We start from the raw sequence: 18,953 nt of genomic DNA on the forward strand, positions 1-18,953 counted from the left end.
CCAACTGGATTTCAGAGAAGGTCCAATAACATCAAGGTGGAAGTCACTATTATATATTGGTTCTGGGGTTTTATTGAGCCTTCACAAAGTTATTATACTAGTCCAGAGGTAGTTGTGGCTCAGAAAGAGGGAAGGGGACCTCTTGTCATGGAGACTACCTTCCAAGAGCTGAAGAGTTGGAACGGCTCAATTTCTGAGGATTTAAGCCTTCCGACTGTGTACTGGCAAATTACCCTGACCTCTGGATCAAATGAGTAGACAGCATTCTACACCCCATAACATCATTTCTGTTAAGGGGTTATGCCTTTTGGACTGAAGAATACAAGGCCACTTTATAGAAGTTGGTGAACTATGTATTGCATGGCCTGGATGCATTATGTGTTGCTTAAATAGATGACACAAATGTGCTCCATGACACATGAGCAGGTCACCTCAGTTGCCTACAGAGTGTGTTACAGTCACTACAGCATTCTAAGCACACTGTTAAAGTAGATACCAGTCACATTGGGCAGTGTTTTTTGATCTACTTTGGCCACTGTGACAAACCTCTCAAGGCCAAATGACATGCAGTCTTGAACTGGGAGATACTAAACTTCAAAAACCAAAGACGTATTCTTGAACTTCACTGGGTATTATCAGAACCTTATCTAGAACTGAGATTATATTGTCATTTCTCTGGCTGTTCTGACATCTATGGAATTGGAGTGATTCTGTACCTACGCAATGAGAAGGAACATATTATCCAGCAGCTTTTACTAGCTGCAGTTGTAGTCCAGAGGAAAAGGAGGTAAATGAAAAGCAACACTTGAAGATCATGTAGACCTTGAAAAGGTTCTGTCAATGCTTCCCTGGGAGAAACGTTACCACCCAGACATATCACAACCCTTACATTGTTGATTACCATAAAAGGTGAGTATACCAAGTAGCTGCAGCCATTGGACTATATAGTTGAGCTTTCAACATAAATCTAGTTGGACTGTCAAGTAAGGTCAAACTGTTAACAGAATGGGGCATTCTAGTGGTGAGTAGTTTCCTGGGTCACTCTACACCGGGAGAGGGGTGCTGAAAGCACAAACCTCCCCAACATACTGAACCATTTTTAATTCATACCTGAAGCTCATCCAGAATTTCTCATTTTTGGCAACAGCAGAATAGACCCTGCTCCCTCCATTAGGGTCACCCAATTGTTTCCTTCTGATGAGCCCTTACATATGGCTACAAATCAGTAGTTTTTGTCTAAAGGCACTCACAAGGAGCTGCCTTCTGGTATTCACTAGTAAATTAGGTCTAGGCACTTGTGACAGATAGGGGCCCTTGCTATTTATTTAGTTTTAAGATTAGATTTTTTGAGTCACTAATTTCAAGATGTTTTGGGCAATATTTGTAAGTTTGTGGTAAGTTATGATTTCCAGCCCTTTTCTCTCTTGTCCAATAAAATGTTCTGCTTAGAGACGTTGGGCTACTGGTTAATTTGTTGTGATTGCTTAAGTTGTTGATAATGTGAAGTTTAATTTTTGAGGTTTGTGGACACATAGGCCCTCATTATGACCTTGGCGGGCGGCCGCCAAGATCTGACTGCCGGGTGGCCGCCAATGCAGCCGCACTCCCGCCGCAGTCATTTTGAGATCCCTGCTGGGCCGGAGGGCGGAAACCTGATTTCCGCCCGCCGGCCTAGCAGGGATCTCGGCCGCAACACAGGAGCCGGCTCCAGATGGAGCCGGCGGTGTTGCGGCCGTGCGACGGGTGCAGTTGCATAGCAGACAGTGAAAAGCTGCATGGGGCCCGCGACTTACCGTACCGCCAGCCTTGAACCGCCAGGAAAAGGCTGGCGGTCGGGGACTCGTAATCCCCTGGGCAGCCCTGCCCAGGCGGATTATCACCGCTGGGGCAACCGCCGGCCCCGGCAGTGCGACCGCGGCGCAACCGCCGCGGTCGTAAGGACCTTGGAAGCACCGCCAGCCTGTTGGCGGTGCTTCTGTCACAACAGCCCTGGCGGTCTTGGACCGCCAGGGTTGTAATGACCGCCATAATGCCTTGTCTTTTGTTTTTTGAGGGGTTACATTCAAAGGTCATGCATATAGAGCATTTGACTTTTGTGTGTCTTTCTAATAAAACATTTGAAAAAGAAGCTATTATTAGTATTACTTAATGCTCAGAATATTTATTGTTTTAGCCATTTTTGGAAATATATCATATTACACTGAAGAATAGGCCAGCTGATGCCAAAACCTACATTAATTTAAGGATTTGTTGGAACAGAAAAACACCTTGAATCCAGGGAAATTAAACGTCATGTATGACTTGAAGTGCATCTTTTCTTGAAAGCACTATTGCATTTTTATAGGCAATTATCATGCAGTTTCGGTATGGGTAGGCAGAGAAGAAGGCCACAGTTCTTTTATTGATCTAATATTTTCAGAATGTATTTGGAGGAGGTGGGGTGACAAGGAAGGTAAAGGGTATGAAAGACCAGCCAAGCCCTATAGTAGTTTAGCTCATTTTTCTTATATAACCTAAACCTAATCAATTAAACTCAACTAATTTTAATATGAGAGGTTGAGGGGGCTACCACTGCTCTTTATTGTCCATAGAGACCACTCTTTAAGATCATTAGAAAGAAAAATCTGGATTAACTCACTTTTACCGGTGACAGGTTTGTGTTTGTCAAAAGGTCAAGGGATAATTTTGGGGCTTTAAAATTTTGTCTCAAAGGTGTTTCTTCCTGGATGCGCCATATCTCAAGTTCAAAGGATCTGAGATGGAGTTACTCTTGATGGATGGCATCAGCAGGAAAGAATCCCTAACCTTCACGGGCCCCTGTTTGGCTTACAAATATATTTTGTGAAAAAGCAAAACATTGTGTTTTCTGGGATGCTGAGTTGAATCTCAGTGCTCAATTTTATTGTGGTTGTTAAGTCAGCTTCGTCTGCCTTACATGGTTAAAATACATAAATTCCATATATATACTCAAGAAACATCCTAAAAATGTTAGGGAATTAGCAAATTCCAAACTTGAATACGGGAAAGCGTCAACGAGTGAGCTCCGCCAGTATGAATTTGCCACATTGGCTGATGTCCTGAATGCTTTCACCAGTCTTATCCTAAATATCAAGAAAATGGAAAGTATTTATGTGCTAATCCTATGCTTAAAAACATTGATAAATAAACAGGCATTTGAGGTGAGCAAATCTAGAGTGTCGCTGGTGTTGTAGGGTGCTTCTTACTTGAGCTTCTCTCCACCTAAACTTGGGAACTACCCAGAGTTCTCTCTTCTTTTGTATATATATATATATATATATATATATATATATATATATATATATATATATATATATATATATATATATAAGGTAGTATCAGAAAGTCATTAAAAAAGAAAGAGGGGGTTATTACAACTTTGGAGGATGTGTTAATCCGTCCCAAAAGTGACGGTAAAGTGACGGATATACCACCAGCCGTAATACGAGTTCCATAGGATATAATGGACTCGTAATACGGCTGGTGGTATATCCGTCACTTTACCGTCACTTTTGGGACGGATTAACACCTCCTCCAAAGTTGTAATAACCCCCAAAGTTATTTTAAATAGTATTCACCAATCTGCTAAGCATAATTTACCATATAATACAAAACTTCATTAAACAACAAATACTTAATATATCTTTTTATAGAATACATCTGTGGATCTATAACTTTAATATCAAATAAAGTGAGAGTCACATTAGATTTACAAACCCAAATTTAGACATACTTCCTGATGTTTATATATTTGATTATTCCTTTTTCGCACAGACTGATTCAAAATACCCCATTCAGTTAATTTTTGCCTTCCAATGTCCCAAACAAGGAGTGTCTGTCAGTTCCCACCATTGTAATATGAATGAGCTATAGATATTGAAACAAAGATATACTTGTGCTTTACCCCTGAAAAAATGCTGTAGTTCCCAACATATCGGAATGAGATAGTATGAACATCGGGACAAAGAATAATATTCAATTTACCACTCAAGAAAGAATTAAAGATGGTGTCTGAAATCCCAAAGAAATGGACAAGTAGCTATTATGTGTCATTATTCGCCGCCATAATTTTGTTGCCATCTAAACTAGGTATTAGGAGATGACTGATAATAATTATTAATAACTTTAGAGGCATAATAAAGTGGCAATCTAGAGGAAAACTTCACCCTTCTCTAATATGCTCAAAATAGCTTATAACTAAATTGTGGGATGCCACTCCAGTCACCTAAAGTCAATCTCAACCCTGTCTCCTTTCCAACTTTATGTAGATGAGATGAAAGGAGAGAGGTTTTCTTATTAAAACCAAGAACCCCTATGCCTCCCAGATTTTGCTTGTAAAGCCTTTGCAGAATGACCTCAGAGGGCTCTTCTACCCTAGCAGAATGTTCAAATTTATTTTTTGTGAAAAGCAAAGTCATCAATTACGATATATTTTGTCATTATAGGGAGCCTAAAAGGCCTAATACCTTAATGAAAGAAGGCTAATACAATTCTGTATCTGGAACCATTGTTTCCAGAAGATAATTATCAAAAGTAGCAAAGGTTGAATGGTTGTTTAGTTGGGATAATGTATCCAATAAAGCAACCGGATTTAATATCCTTAAATGTGGCAAGACCAGCCCCCAGGGTCTTTATTCAATTGAAAGCTATTAAGCTTTAAGCAGGGATGTTAAGTTTCCCTAATCAAAGTCATGAATTAAAGTGGCCACCTGAGTAAAACATTATTAGAAATTCTGAAAGGGACATTAGAAAGTAAAAAACATAAAAAGTGACAATACTGACACTTTGATGAACACTACTTTTCCCTTAATGGAAAGAGACAAAGACTTATGTTTGTTAAAAATATTTTGCAGTTTATTTAGGGTATCTATGTACTAAAATCTAAACAAATCTGAATAGCTAGTCGAAATGTGAATTCCTAATTATCTTATTATAGAACAAGGGTTATTTTTGCTTCTCCGTCATACAAGAAGATTATTAACAGAAGCATTAAACAACAAGCTCTCCGATTTACCCTGATTAATTTTATATCTGACAATCTGTGTGAAGGTCTTAATTCTATCAAATAGATTTTGTAAGTTGGATTCTTCAGATTTTAATATAATATAAAGTAATCCTTGTGAAGTTTCAATTTATCCATCTCCGGTACAGGAGGACAGAAATTATTGTCACTGAGAATGGCTCTTAGCAAGGGCTCTATAAACAAAGCAAATAAATTGGGGACAGAGGGCATTCTTGGTATGCCCCTAACATACTTTACCTTACCCATTCCAACAGCATTAATTATAATTGTTGCTGATAAAGCTTCAGAGAAATTTCTTAAAGCATGTACAGTTAAACCAGAAATCTATGAGCTTCAAGAATTTGGAGCAAAGCTGTCCAGTTGACCACATCAAATGCTTTCTTAGCGTCAAACATAACTGTTGAGCATCAGATTTATTTTAAGAACAATAAACAGTTGTTTGAATCAGATACTTTGTTTTAGCTAAGATATGACTGTTTAGTAACATAACATTCTCATTGAAGCAACTAGTGTAATATGATTAGCCACACTGTTCTGTGAGGTTCCACAGACAGATAGCTCTGGAAGGCATGGGCTGAGGGCTCTTCTAAAGAAAGCTCCTACTTTGAACTTACTCCTGAATCTTCTGGAGCTTAGTTCACTTACTGACAAGAAGTTGCTGTGAGACTCAACATGTCCTGGAGCGAACTAACACATATGAAAGACTCCAAGAAGTAAAGAAAAGGGATCTGGAGGCAAACATAAAAGTGAATCAGCCTGCATCCATATCTCAGCATGTTCATGAACTCTAATGTAGTACTCACAAGTGAAATGCCACAAAAGAGGTCTGAAGAGCAAAAAGCTAAGAAAATATTCAGCAGCGTAGTTAGGGCAAACATGCCATTGAGGAAGAGAGCTGCAAAATAGTCTACACTGCTGACTAATTCACTGTGGGGAGAGGTAGCCATTAAGTTGGTGGGTCCCTGTCATAGTAAACAGCTAGCACCTTTTTGTTTTGGATGGATTTGTTCTTAAGGTGGCCTGAGATTAAGTTCACACATGACAAAAGTCCCAAGAGGGTTGCAACAATTTTGGAGAGCATTTTCCAGAGAGAAGATTTTCGAAAGCCTCTGCTATTGGACTATGGAGTACACTTTTGCTCCAGAGAGGTGGTAGAATATCTGATTGTGTGTGCAGTCATCCTTTATCCTTTACCATCCTGAGACCAAGAGGGTAGTGGAAAGCTTCAACAAGACTTTGGACAAAAGAACACAGATGGAAAGAGCAAATACACTGCCTTGGAAGAAGGAGCTGAGGAAAACATGTATTGCATACAAGATGAGGTCTATTCCACCACTACTCATTCTCCCTTTGAGATGCTTAGGGGAAGGAAGCCTGGTGTATGGTTGATCCCTGGATGGATGTCCTGGTCCAAGAGTGGTATGAATTTGTCTGTACATGAAAAATGAAGAAGGAAGGAAAAATGCCACAATAGGAAAAAGTGTGATTTTAACAGATACCGTGCTACGAAGGCTTCACAGATTTAATTTGAAAATTGTGTGAAGACTTAAGCACCTGTGGGATGCATTCCTTGGTCCAAATTCATCCATCCTACAAGGGTCTTCAAGACGATCAAGAATGCCATAAAAACCAGTGACAGCAGGATCTAGATTCTGAGCTGTGTATCCTTGTATCCCACTCCTACTAACTGGAGTGTGTCAAGGAGGATGGAGTCTGAGGCAGAACTAAATTAACAGGGTCACAGGGACAGTGGCAGTATGTGTCTTCCTGGATAGAGCTAGCGCAGGAGGAGTTTGTGGAGGATGTGGAAGCCTGGATTGCTGAAAAACCTTGTGTAGTACTGTCTTGCTTTGCCTTGAACATACAATTAATCTTTTGCCTTTTATTTTGATGTCTAGCTAATGTTAGCTTTTTTGATTTCGACTGCTATTCTAATTTTGAACACATTGGTCTTTTATATTATTCAATATTGGCTTTTTGTGAGACCTCTTCTTCTATTGTGTGATTTAAATCATGTTTTCTTGTTTTGCCACCTGCCTGGACTGCCTGTGGAATTGTTTATAAACTGGGAAGAAGTGTGGTGTCTTAGAACTTTGAGGTGGAACACTCCAAGCAGTCATTGGTGTTCCAATGGGAGACAGTGTCTTAAGCCTCTTTGATTCTACCTTGAACTCCTGCATCTGTTGGAGCTCATTTCACATATTCATTTACCAATGTGCAACTGAGCATGCAGGGAGCTGTTAAGAAACTGCATTTTGTAGTACCTTTTGTAGTACTGCATATTTACTAGAAAATTATATTCACAAATGTACATGTGAAGACTATGAATCTTCTATTTTTTCCTGTGCAGAGATCTCTGCCCCGAATGCAGAGTCTCTGCTTGCGCAAGTATAGGTTATGGTAGTAAATGTGGGAGGGACAGACTGTAGTGGCTGGAAATTGGGGAATATTTACTAATAAAGGGAAGGGGATTGGAAAGGAGTTAGGAGGGGGCTAGGAGGTTGTTGTGGAGGGTTTTAGGAAGGGACTTGTACCCACCGACATTGCTATTCACAAACAAAACGTCTAAAAGAACCACAGACAAAATGGGACTCAAAACTGTGGGAAATTACTCCAGCTCAGAACTGGAACAAGTCTATCACATTGCCAACCACTGGTACTGCAACAGCCTTTCAAAGAAAATAATGGCAGTATAAACTTAAAATAAAACCCCATAGAAATAATACTAAATTCCTTAAAAAAAGATAAAATATAAAAAAATTAATTTAATGTTAGAATAATTATGTACAAATAAATCATGTTTTATTTTAATATATTTTAATAATTTTTATTTATAAATTAATGTACATTCATTTTTATTAAAATATATTGAACTTACTGTTATTTATTTCTATACATCAATTCTAATATTTAGTAGTAAATAATAAAACTAGTTTTTACTTTAGATGCACATTTATTTATTAATTTAAACATCAGAATTTTTTTTTCTGGGGGGGTGGCTTGACGTCACGCAAGATGGCCGCTGTTCTTTAGAGCTCCAAGAGGCTTCGGCACTTCCTGGAAGGAACAAGATGTTTTCACATCAAAATGATTAATTTCTCTAGCATGTTTGAGCATCGAAGCTCTGCCGCCGCATAAATATGCTTTTATCTTACAGGCACATGGAGTTTTTAAGTCATTTCAGAGACTACAATGTGACACATGCTCATGTCACCATGAGGGCCTGAGGTATTTATTTATCTGCGTCATTTGCCTTCTTCTTCACCCATGCCTTTTCAAAATTACATTCAAGGACAAATCTTACTCGTTCGAGGAACCTTCGGCACTACAAACTTGTATTAACCAACACAAAACAGAAGCAATGGAACTAGGAGCATCTGCAACTTCTTGAAGATATAATTTAATTAGTCTTTAATGGCCTTTTTTTGACTATTTAATAGTAATGGTTATGTTTAGTATTTATATCCAAGGTTTCCCTTCTCTGCGTCTTCCTTTTCTTTTTTCTTTTTTTTTAGATAGTGTTCTTCGTGCATTCCTCATGTACCTTTCCCAAACGTATCTCTTTCTCACCATCCAAATTGTTCCCCTACACGTTCCACTGTAAGTTTTGATTTTTATTGTTTTTCATGTCACACTCCTTTTCTGTAGTTATGACATTATTTGGTCTCCTAAATGGAACGTTTTTCGTTTATATAATGTGTTTTTCCTTAATGAATCTCGCCTTCATATGTTTTATTACCTATTATCACTTTTCTTGTGCTGAAGCCCCTCTTGCCTGTCTTTTCAGGTGTCCGCTGTCCCTCTAACTTTTGGGGTATTCACTTTTTGTCTTGTCTTCTTTAGCTTTCATGGACTTTGGGCACTGTATTGCCACATCCTTGTATATACAACATCTGAAGGTCATCTTCCTCTGTCTCTTTTTCTTTACTATCCTGTTTCTTCCCCATTTCTTTGCCTTTGCAGAATTAAGATGCCTAGTTTTTTCCGTGTTACAGCAGTTGTTTATGAATACTTCTTGTTACGCCAGTTAGAACTGTTACTTACTATGTTAAGAGGCTTCAACACCCCATTAAACGTCAGTGTGTCTTATCTCTCCTAGCTCGTTTGAAATGCCACATTGCCTTTTTGCAAGAGACTCACTTCAATGACTCTGAGGCAATTAACCTAAAAAAAACATTGGGTGGGTGACATTTTCTACTCCCCTTCCACCACAAACAAAAACGGGGTAATTATTCTCTGTCATAAATCTCTCAAACCTACCATAATTTCAAAACATCAAGGTACAGAAGGCCTCTGGGTACTCGTTACACTTACAATTGACAACATTTCTCCTACTATCCTTAATTTATATTGCCCCACACATCCAGGTCTGCATTTTTGAAGGATCTTTCACATATTGTCTCTGAACAGTCCTCAAACAGTTTACTAATAGGTGGTGATTGCAACCAAATTCTCGATCCATTTTTGGACAGACGTTCCACATGACGTTTCGTTCTATATGCCTCCCACAAAGCTTTTAAAAACTTTATTTTACAGCATTCTTTCTCTGATTCCTGGAGAATATACAATCTCGACCTCTTGGAATACTCTTTTTATTCTCCCACCCACAATTCCCATTCTAGGCTTGGTTATATCTTTCTGAATAAAGGCTTATTGCAACATATAGTCAATTCTGAAATCGCTGCTATTTTGATTTCAGATCACGCACTTGTGATCACTGATCTTGATTTTTTTCGTAATGGTTCTAAACTTCATGGAGGTTTAATAACTCTCTACTTTCAGATGCTACTTTTATCGCTTCCTACAATAAGTTTATAGAAGAATACTTCCACATCAACGATAGTGATCAACTATCATTTCACTTTGTGTGGGATGCATTCAAAGCAGCCTCAAAGAGTTTCATCATAAGTTACGCTCACTCAAAAAAAAAAAAGTCTGTACAACAAAAATTGACTTCCATCCTTAACAATATAAAGTCCCTTGAACCTGAATACTATACTCACAAAACTAGTAATCACATCTTGAAGCACTGATCTCAGCTAAAATGGAGTTTACCAATATACCACTGAACAAGCATGCTGAACCCTTCTAAAAATAAATGCCAGATATTATGGTGGTAATAATAAAGCTGGTTCTCTTCGAGCTCGATATTTGAAACAAAGTAAAGAAAATACAACTATTAAATCTATCACAGATAACAGTGGTGTTAAACACTTTAGAAATATAGATATAGCATTGTGTTTCGCTTCTTACTATAAGGACCTATATCAGCCAATAATTCTCAAATCTCAAACCAAGAGACCCATTGTAGATTGACCTCTCATCTTTATACCAACCCCCACAACTTACAGAACTATATACAGCTTTACAATCTCTCCCCAAGGGTAAGGTGGCTTCCACTAGAATTTTTTATTCAGTTTGCTAAGTCTCTCTTCCCCAAACTCTTTCAATTACGTAATCATTTTCAAAGTCAGGTTCTGTATCAGCCTCATTTACGGAGGCCATGATTTGTCTTATTCTCAAAAAAGATTGGTATGCGACTGAATATAAAAATTATAGACCCACATCTTTAATTAATATAGACTGTAAACTCTATGTCAACGTTTTAGCTCTCAGTTTACTCCCATATATACCTGATCTTATTGATTCCCATCAATCTGGATTTTAGAAATGTAGCAGATAATTCTCGTACTTTTCAAAATTTTATTAACAAGGCCTCTAAACTTAAGATTCCTCTGGCAGCTTTATTATTGGATGCAGAAAAGGCCTTTGATAGGATCTCCTGGAGTTTGCCGAAGGCATTGGAATGGCATTGATTAGGTACTAAATTTCGACACTTTATATCCATTCTTTATTCCTCACCATGTTCTTCGGGTTATAACAAATGGTTTCCCAACTCCTTTTTTCCCTCTTAGAAGGGGTACTCGTCAGGGATGCCCACTAACTCCTTTACTATTTATTTTGGCTTTCTAATCTTTTCAATACCAATCAAAAACCTTTGAGCAATTTACGGGTTTTAAAATTAATAATACACACATCAAATTTATGGCATATGCTGATGATATTCTTTTGTTTATGCCTTACCCTGACACTTCTCTTCCTGCATTCCTGCATTAGCTAAACTTATATTCTGATGTATCTGGCTATAAACTTAATATAGACAAAACAGTGGTCTTACCACTTAATGCCCATTGCACTGACTCCGTATTCCTTGATGCAGAGTTATCTTGGAATTCTAAGATTAAATGCCTAGTGGTATGGTACTGCAATACGCTCAAGGATACACTAAAGACTAATTCAGAAATCTTATCTGCAAAGCTTGTAGACCTCACACAGAAATGGTCTCCGTTATGTCTCTTGTAGTGTGGCTGCTTGGACACCATTAAGATGATGCTTCTCCCTATCATTAACTTTTTCCTTATGATGCTTCCTATTAAGATACCTAAACTTTTTTTAGTTCACTTGATAAAATTCTATCCAAGTTCCTGTGGCATGGAAAACCACCCAGAATCTCTCTCTCGAAATTAAAACTTCTTAAAGTACAAGGTGGAGTTACTTTCCTGGCTTTTTAACTTATCACAAAGCTTTTGGCATTAGGCAAATACAACCCTATTTATTTACACCTAATGATGCACCTCAAAAGCTATGGTTCTCTTTGGAAGAAACATTTATTTCTCCCTTTTCCCATAAACACATTATATTTATGTTTATGAAACCTTTTTTTTATTTTGCATCTCGCCCCCCCCCCTATAAAATTCTTTAATAGTCATAGTTGGCACAATAGTTCTCTTAGGAAACTTGTTTTGAAAGGCACAGATGACTAAAGGAATTATATCATTCAGACTCTCTCATTCCTTTTACTACTCTCTCAGCAATTTATAATCTCCCTATTCCGATGGAATCCCAGTATTTCATTCTCTCTACTCTGGTCCAATAGGGCCTCAATAAACTTATATCTCACACTCATTTTTCTCTTGCATCATCTCCACACCCGATCGTAACTTCTAATTATCATAGGGCAACTGGTATTTATAAACTTTTTAAGAACGTCTGTTCCACCTAGACTCAAAACATCTAATGAGCAATTGTGGGAATCAGATTTTGGTGTTGTTTGGCCAACTGTTTTATGGGATAGAATATGGTATAAGATACATTTCACTGCACGCTCTGCAAGCCTCATGCAGACCTTATATTTTTTTATAATAGACTTTTCTACATTCCTGTAAGCCTTTACAAACTCAAACTTACACAAAATGACAATTGTTGGTGCTGCCACTCTCAGCAGGGTACTGACTTCCACATGTTTTTTTCTTATCCATCTCTATCTACTTTTTGGTCCTCAATATTGTCTTGCATTTCAGCAATAGCTCAGATCTCATTACCAATGTCATATGAATTACTGTTTTTGGGTGGTATACACAAAATGTGGAGTTCATTTAAGCCTCTTGGAAAACTGGTGGACCTCTTGCTTTCTATTGCACTTTCTATAATTACTTCTAACTGTAAATCAGAGAACATTACTTTCACACAGCAATGGAATTCTGTATGTTATTATCATAAATATGACAGCTACTAGCTTGATTCAACAGGACCTTTCTTCAAACATCATCAGCTATGGTTGCCATTAAGTAACTATCTCTCACGCACTGCGAAGGAAATTGATTTTGTTCCACCTTTTTAAACTTAAAATGGCAATATAATTCCTGTTTTTCTTCTCATAAATACTTATTTCATCTTATATACCTTGTAACTATTGTCTATTTCCTTTTTCTCCACATGGCTATCACTTGATTCCATTTTCTATCCCTATAGCTCTTCTCCCTCTCCCTTTCTCTTTCTTCTTTCTCTATTCAAACTTGGAGTCTTCAATACTATATTGCAGTATATGCCTAATTCATTTACATTTATAATATGCATTTATCAGTACAATATTCTTTATTCATATATATCCACAACTGCATATCTCTGCTTTGGCAATGCAAATGTATTTTCTCAATAAGAAACGTCTTTAAAAAAAGATATATATATTTTCTATTCAATTTAATATATTTAAATGAATTAAAAGTTTAGTTCATTATTGAGGTTTTCGTACTGTAGCATTTTATGTTATTTTAAATTCAATATAGATATAACAATAATTTACAATATTTTTTTTCAGGAATAAAAAAAGTTTTTACTTTTCCCCTATAGTTTACCATCGGATGAGTATGAGCTCTCTCTAGTACATATGTCTTTAGTCCACTGAACTGCTATTATGGTGGAAATGGTTATGTCTGGGTATATTTTGCAATGCACACTCTTGCAATAGAATAGACCTGGCTCTAGGAACCAGCACAGCACTGCATGAACAGCATTACTAATTTAGCAAGGGTCACTCTTTCTGTCAGTCAAACTATGGCTAAGAAGGCATGCTTATCATGACTAAGAAGGCATGCTTATCAAAACAAGGCAAACAACGTACCGAGTTGTACCACACTTTCATCAGTTAAAGTGCTGTGGAATTTCAAAATGCGCAGAAACGGAAGTCGCTGGAGTTGCTGTATGATGACTGTTGTTACTTGCTTTATTCCATTCCCAAAAGGAATCCTAAGTTCTTCCAGATTAACTAAGGATCCCAGTGCACGTGCTGTAACAAAAACAATGTTTTAATATTGGACACATATATGCATACATAATCTTTGTCCAACAGAACTATATAAATAGCCAAATATATATGGGATAACATGCCCCCTCCTGTACCTTATAAGGATATTGCCAGTTACTAAGGAGTTCTGCGACCATGTAGAGGAATGAGGGGAAAAACTGAGTTCCTTTACAAGGTCCTGGAACTCGAAGAACACTTGGAATAACCTTTTAATGTACTGCAGAGGGCATTATTTTCCTTATAATAGAAGGTCACACCATCACACAAACTGTTTAATCCATCACTGTCTTACTTTTTTTGCATGAAAGACACAGGGCCGTATTATGACTTTGATGGTCCGAAAAGTGGACCGCCAAAGCTGTGGGGAGGTCGCCACCATCATACCCAAGGCGTCACCCTGAGCGTATGACAATGTTCCCGCTGGGCTGTCTGGTGGGAACATTGTAATACGTGTTCCCGCCGGGCTGACCGGTGGGAACAGTGCTACAATATTGGTTCCAGCTCCTTTAGGGGAGCCGAGGCCAATACTGTAGAACTCCAGCACCCTCAGAACGCATACCGTCTGAGTGCAGACAGTGCATATTCTGAAGGTGCTGGGCAGGGGCCCCCCTATGGCCCCAGACACTGGCATTCCACCAGCCTTTTCATGGCGGGGACCCCACCATAAAAAGGCAGGCAGAAAGTGGGATTGTAATCAGCCAGGTGATGCTGAGTTCAACGCAGCTCTGGCTGGTTACAACTCCGACCGCCGTCACCATGTCAGGAACCATGTTCCCGGCAGGGATGGCTGTCCCCTGGTGGGTCTGCCAACCAGAGTTCTGATGTGGTATCAGACCCCCACAATTGCGGTGGTCCGACAATCCCCATGAGGCTGGTGGTCCTAGGACTGCCAGCCTCGTAATGAGGCCCCTAATATGGGTTAAGGTATGACAAATAAAAGCAGAATCTGCGACACAAAATTTAACACATCAAAAAGAGGTTGGCAGTTTCAAAATGGTAGTAGATTCGGATTAATCTAAGTCAGATTTAAAAAATGCAATATCTCTGTAAGTGAAGAAACATGCAGAACGATTTTATCTTTACTGTAATTAGCTACAGCATGCAAAAAATAAACATGTTGTCATAAATATATCATTTCTGCTGATCGTTGTTAATTTTAGACAACAGAAGAATGAAAATCCAGTTATCGTTTTTGTTTTTAAACTTCAGCTATAATTTTGTTCCATGGCCTTTGCTTCACCTTGGCTGCTGGGTCTGGTAACATGCCTTGTGACAATCACAGTTCGTATGAAGCAACATATTACATTTGAGCAGTACAGGTGACTAGAGCCATCAAAACTCAACTGTAATAAGAAAATTAGAGACAGTCATTTAGACTGAGAGTAACGGCTTTCACATATAATTCTCTTCAGCCTATAGCTTTAAGTCAGTTTTCAACATGTACAAATATTTATTGTTTTTGTTTTGAAAATTTGAGAAGTGAATTCACATCCTCTAATACATTTGTAAGTGCTATACAGAAAGCAATCCAATAATACCAAATTATAGGCTGATTTATGAAGGGGAAATCCAAACAGCCATTAACTTGCTCTTAATCATATTTTTTTGCAATCCACAAAGTGTTGTGTGATTCCTTGAAATATTTTAAATACTTTAATGAATGTAGGGTTCACCTATGCAGGTGAGTAGCCAAATACAATAGGTGTGGGAGCTCGGTCAAGCTGTTGCTCACTCACTCTATAGTTAGGGGAGTGACTTCCTCATACTATGCAGTTTCATTCCTGATCATTTTACAGTTTGCACCATATTTAGTTAAATGTAATTTACAAATGTGCCAGCTCTAAAGGTAAGATGTAAATTAAGATGGTCTTAAGTTTGAAACTTAAGTACAAGTTATTCACAAAAAGAATAGGTAGTTAAGCCAGAGGCAGTGGATAAAACGTTTCATTAATATTTATCTACCTATCTCCCACATGCATGCATGTATAGAGTATGTATATGGCCTAAATTACACGTATATTGAGTGAGTATTCTACACTCTTGTGTACTTTACGTATGCAAGCAAAAGATGTGCACACCTGCACTACTAGCAACAGTCAGATATTTCATGCTGCATGGGTCATGGTGTGTAAAACGATCAGTGTAAAACGATGGTGTAAGAGCTGAGAACAGAGCCATTACAGCAAATATGCCCAGCCCATGTGTCAACAACTTGCATCATTCCTGGGTGACTTCTCTGCCTCAAATCCCCATCCTGTGTCAGTCATGTAAGTCATGTGGCATTTGTAGGGTCCTCAAATGTGAGAAATTGGTCTACGCCCAAATCATATTCCTTTCTCAATGATTCAAAGGTCATGTCCCCTACTGCCTCAATTCCCAACTCTGACAATGTGCTTTGTTTTCAATGCCCCGTGGGCACTTTACACCCTGCCCTGCATTGCCAAAGGTGTGCCCAACCCCGCACATTCCCAACTCCCAGCAGGTGCCTAACTCCCATGGGTGCCCAACCCCCCCTGCTCTCTACGGCAAAGGTGTGCTCAACGCCAGGGGTCTCCCAGCCACAAGTGGGTGCCCTACTTCCTGCAGTACACACCCTCGCCACTGCAGATTGCTGACTATGTCATGTAACAATATGAAGGTGTTATTTTAAGTAAGGAGACCTATATAATAAAACATAAAAAGTAGGCCTATTGGCTTCATCAAGGGGTCAGCATATAAACATATATTAGGCAGGGATGCAGACTTTGTCAAAAAGTCACCAATAACTATAATCAAATATATATGTATATATATATATATATTTTTTTTTTATAAATTCACAAATTGCAATATTATTAATAGTGATTGTCACTAACATGAGTCTTTTTTTAATATTTCTTAGGCCACTGGGCAGAGCCACAGATCCAACACAAGGGGTCCCTGCACTCCACCTGAAGAGCTTATATCTCCTGCTCAAATTGCTTTGAAAATAATTGCAAGCTGTCCTGGGGTCATGAACTCAATGATCCAGGACACTTACTATGATTTTATTTTAAATGTTGTTAGGAGGGACTGGTGTGCCCCATGTAGCCCCCCCAAAACATTTAGAAAAACTTGATGGTTGCTCTGCCCCTTCTAGGGACACTAGGAGCTTGAAAAATATATTTTTAAACCCTTGAAAGATATTATGGGGCACTCCCCAGCTGTAGCTGTGAATGTGAAATGAGCAGCTACTCTGCTCACTTCACATTCACTGCTCTATTTAGGTTTCGCTCACTGTGTGGACCCTCTGCCCTGAGTCCATCCCCCAGGCTATAACCTTTTAATGGGGAGGGGGCATGCAATCCATCTCCCTAACCCTCTGAAGGCCCAGGGGTCAAGTTTTTGTTCTAGGGCGCAAGGATGTGGTGACAGGAGACCTGTCCTCCAAGCCATTCAGTGATCCAAGGAGGCCATCCCCTGGGACCTGATGGCAGCAGTGTCATGGGGACGCCAGGGACACTGCGGTTCCCTGCCCACAAGAGCCCGGGCAGGGAGATCTTTACCTCCCTGCCTACACTCTTACAGACAGGAAACACAGATTTATGTCAGACGGGAGTAAACTGATGTAGCCATTCCTGCTGCACCCAAGGCTGCTGTCGCAATGGGCTCCCCTGGTGCCCCAAGGCTTCCATTTGTTGTGGGTTTCCTGGGGACGATCAAGGCACTGATGGCATTTTTTCAATTTGTTGCACCCCTGGGCTAGGGGGTGCTCAGGGCCTTGTAATGGCTAAAGGTGTGGAGCCACATGCCCATTCCCTTTTAACAATGTGATTCATCCCCAGAAAGGGGGGTCCTCACGATCTCATAATGGCTTGGGGATGGGTGATGGATGCAGCCCAAGGAGATAGGATCTCCAGGGCTTTATAATGGCTCATGGAGGGGAGGCCGCATGCTCTAGTTCAGTAAAAAAAACTTTAAATAACAACCTCCCTGGTCCTAAAACTGAAAAGGGCGGAAGGGCGGAAGTCCTAAAATAATGGTTGGCATATCTTTGTTGATGTAGCAGCAGCCAATCAGATCTTATTGTTAGATCTGTTTTGTCTGCGAATCCTGTGAAGCATAATGTATACATAAATGTGGAACTATAATTTCTCAAAAACTACTGAATGGATCACATTAAATAACAAAAAGCACCAATATCCTACTTTCTACCAAATTCGGTGTAATTACGTTGAGCCATTTTTGCAGTATCGCTGTTTAGGATTCCAATGGAAAATTGTTTGCGGAAACGCATTTTTGGACCCCCTCTTTTTATTGGCTCCGCTTGACGGATCACCCCAAACAAGGTGAATGAGACTTGAATTGGAAAGTTTTGTGAAAGGCACCAAAAAATGAATATATATATATATATAATGTGTTGCATTACAAACTCCTAAATAGGCCCCTAAGTGTGCTGTAAATGTACACTAAGTAAGTATGCTTGCAGTGGTGTATTACATGGAGAAGTCTGGGTTTCATGTCGGAAAGCCCAGGACTGCTTGATGAAGATATGAGGAGGAGAGGAATTCCCGTAGAAATAATTTTGTATTGCTGCATCCCTGTGAGCTGGGTGGGACACATACTGAGACACCCTTTACACTTTGATCTTTGAGATTCAGTGATACATCACATGGAAGGAGCCGGGACACATCTCAGAAGGAGAGATGGGCTGATAAGAAAATTATAAGGAGTTGGGCTGGGGGGCTGGGTTTAACCTTTTGATGCACTTATCTCTCTGGCTGATATCCAGGTGTGAACTCTGGTCACTCCCATGAGTGGAACTATGGAACAATCCGCTTCAGAGTCTTACTTGCTGTTGCAGACATTTTTTATGAGGAAAGAATAAAGAGAGTTGTCCCTTCAAAAGAAGAAAAATCCCAACATAAAACTTCAACTTAGACCATAAATCACATTTGTTGTCTAGAAAAGGACTATAAGAAGGGGAGGTTAAGTCCCCAAACGTTTGTCCCTTGCCAAGCAGCCAGTGAAACTATGTGAGGAGGGAAAGCTGTGCAAGACTTTTGCCTGTGACCAGGACTGAGGCGCAAATACCTCCTAGTCTCCCTCTGCTGTGTAAGGGGACATCACCCAGGGAAATCAACATCACCTGACCTGAAGCCTGGAGCACCAGTGTATGCTTGCTTGCCAAGACCAGTGTGCCCTGTGAGGAAGAGGGGAGTATAGGAGGAAACAAGGTCTAATGGGAAGCCCTACTGTGAGGACTCGCTGTACGAGTTGTGAAGATTCGGCTGAGCAGGATTGTCTTCT

The 18,953-nt window shown here is 39.3% G+C and overlaps 1 protein-coding gene across 3 annotated transcripts in view; it reads right to left on the reverse strand.

Moving 5' to 3' along the window:
* The window catches only part of LOC138284953 (baculoviral IAP repeat-containing protein 1-like), a 472,954-nt gene that overhangs the window by 21,045 nt on the left and 432,956 nt on the right, over positions 1–18,953 (reverse strand). For 2 of the 3 annotated variants that reach the window (XM_069224320.1, XM_069224310.1), the window contains one exon: positions 13,503–13,667. In XM_069224320.1, the coding sequence (XP_069080421.1) occupies positions 13,503–13,667 (165 nt within the window). Of the gene's footprint in view, positions 1–7,919; positions 8,099–13,502; positions 13,668–18,953 lie in introns of those variants that run through there. The other variant, XM_069224328.1, reaches the window with a different exon arrangement.

The sequence above is a fragment of the Pleurodeles waltl genome, chromosome 1_1 (assembly GCF_031143425.1).
Source record: "Pleurodeles waltl isolate 20211129_DDA chromosome 1_1, aPleWal1.hap1.20221129, whole genome shotgun sequence".
In the NCBI taxonomy this organism is placed as follows: Eukaryota; Metazoa; Chordata; class Amphibia; order Caudata; family Salamandridae; genus Pleurodeles; species Pleurodeles waltl.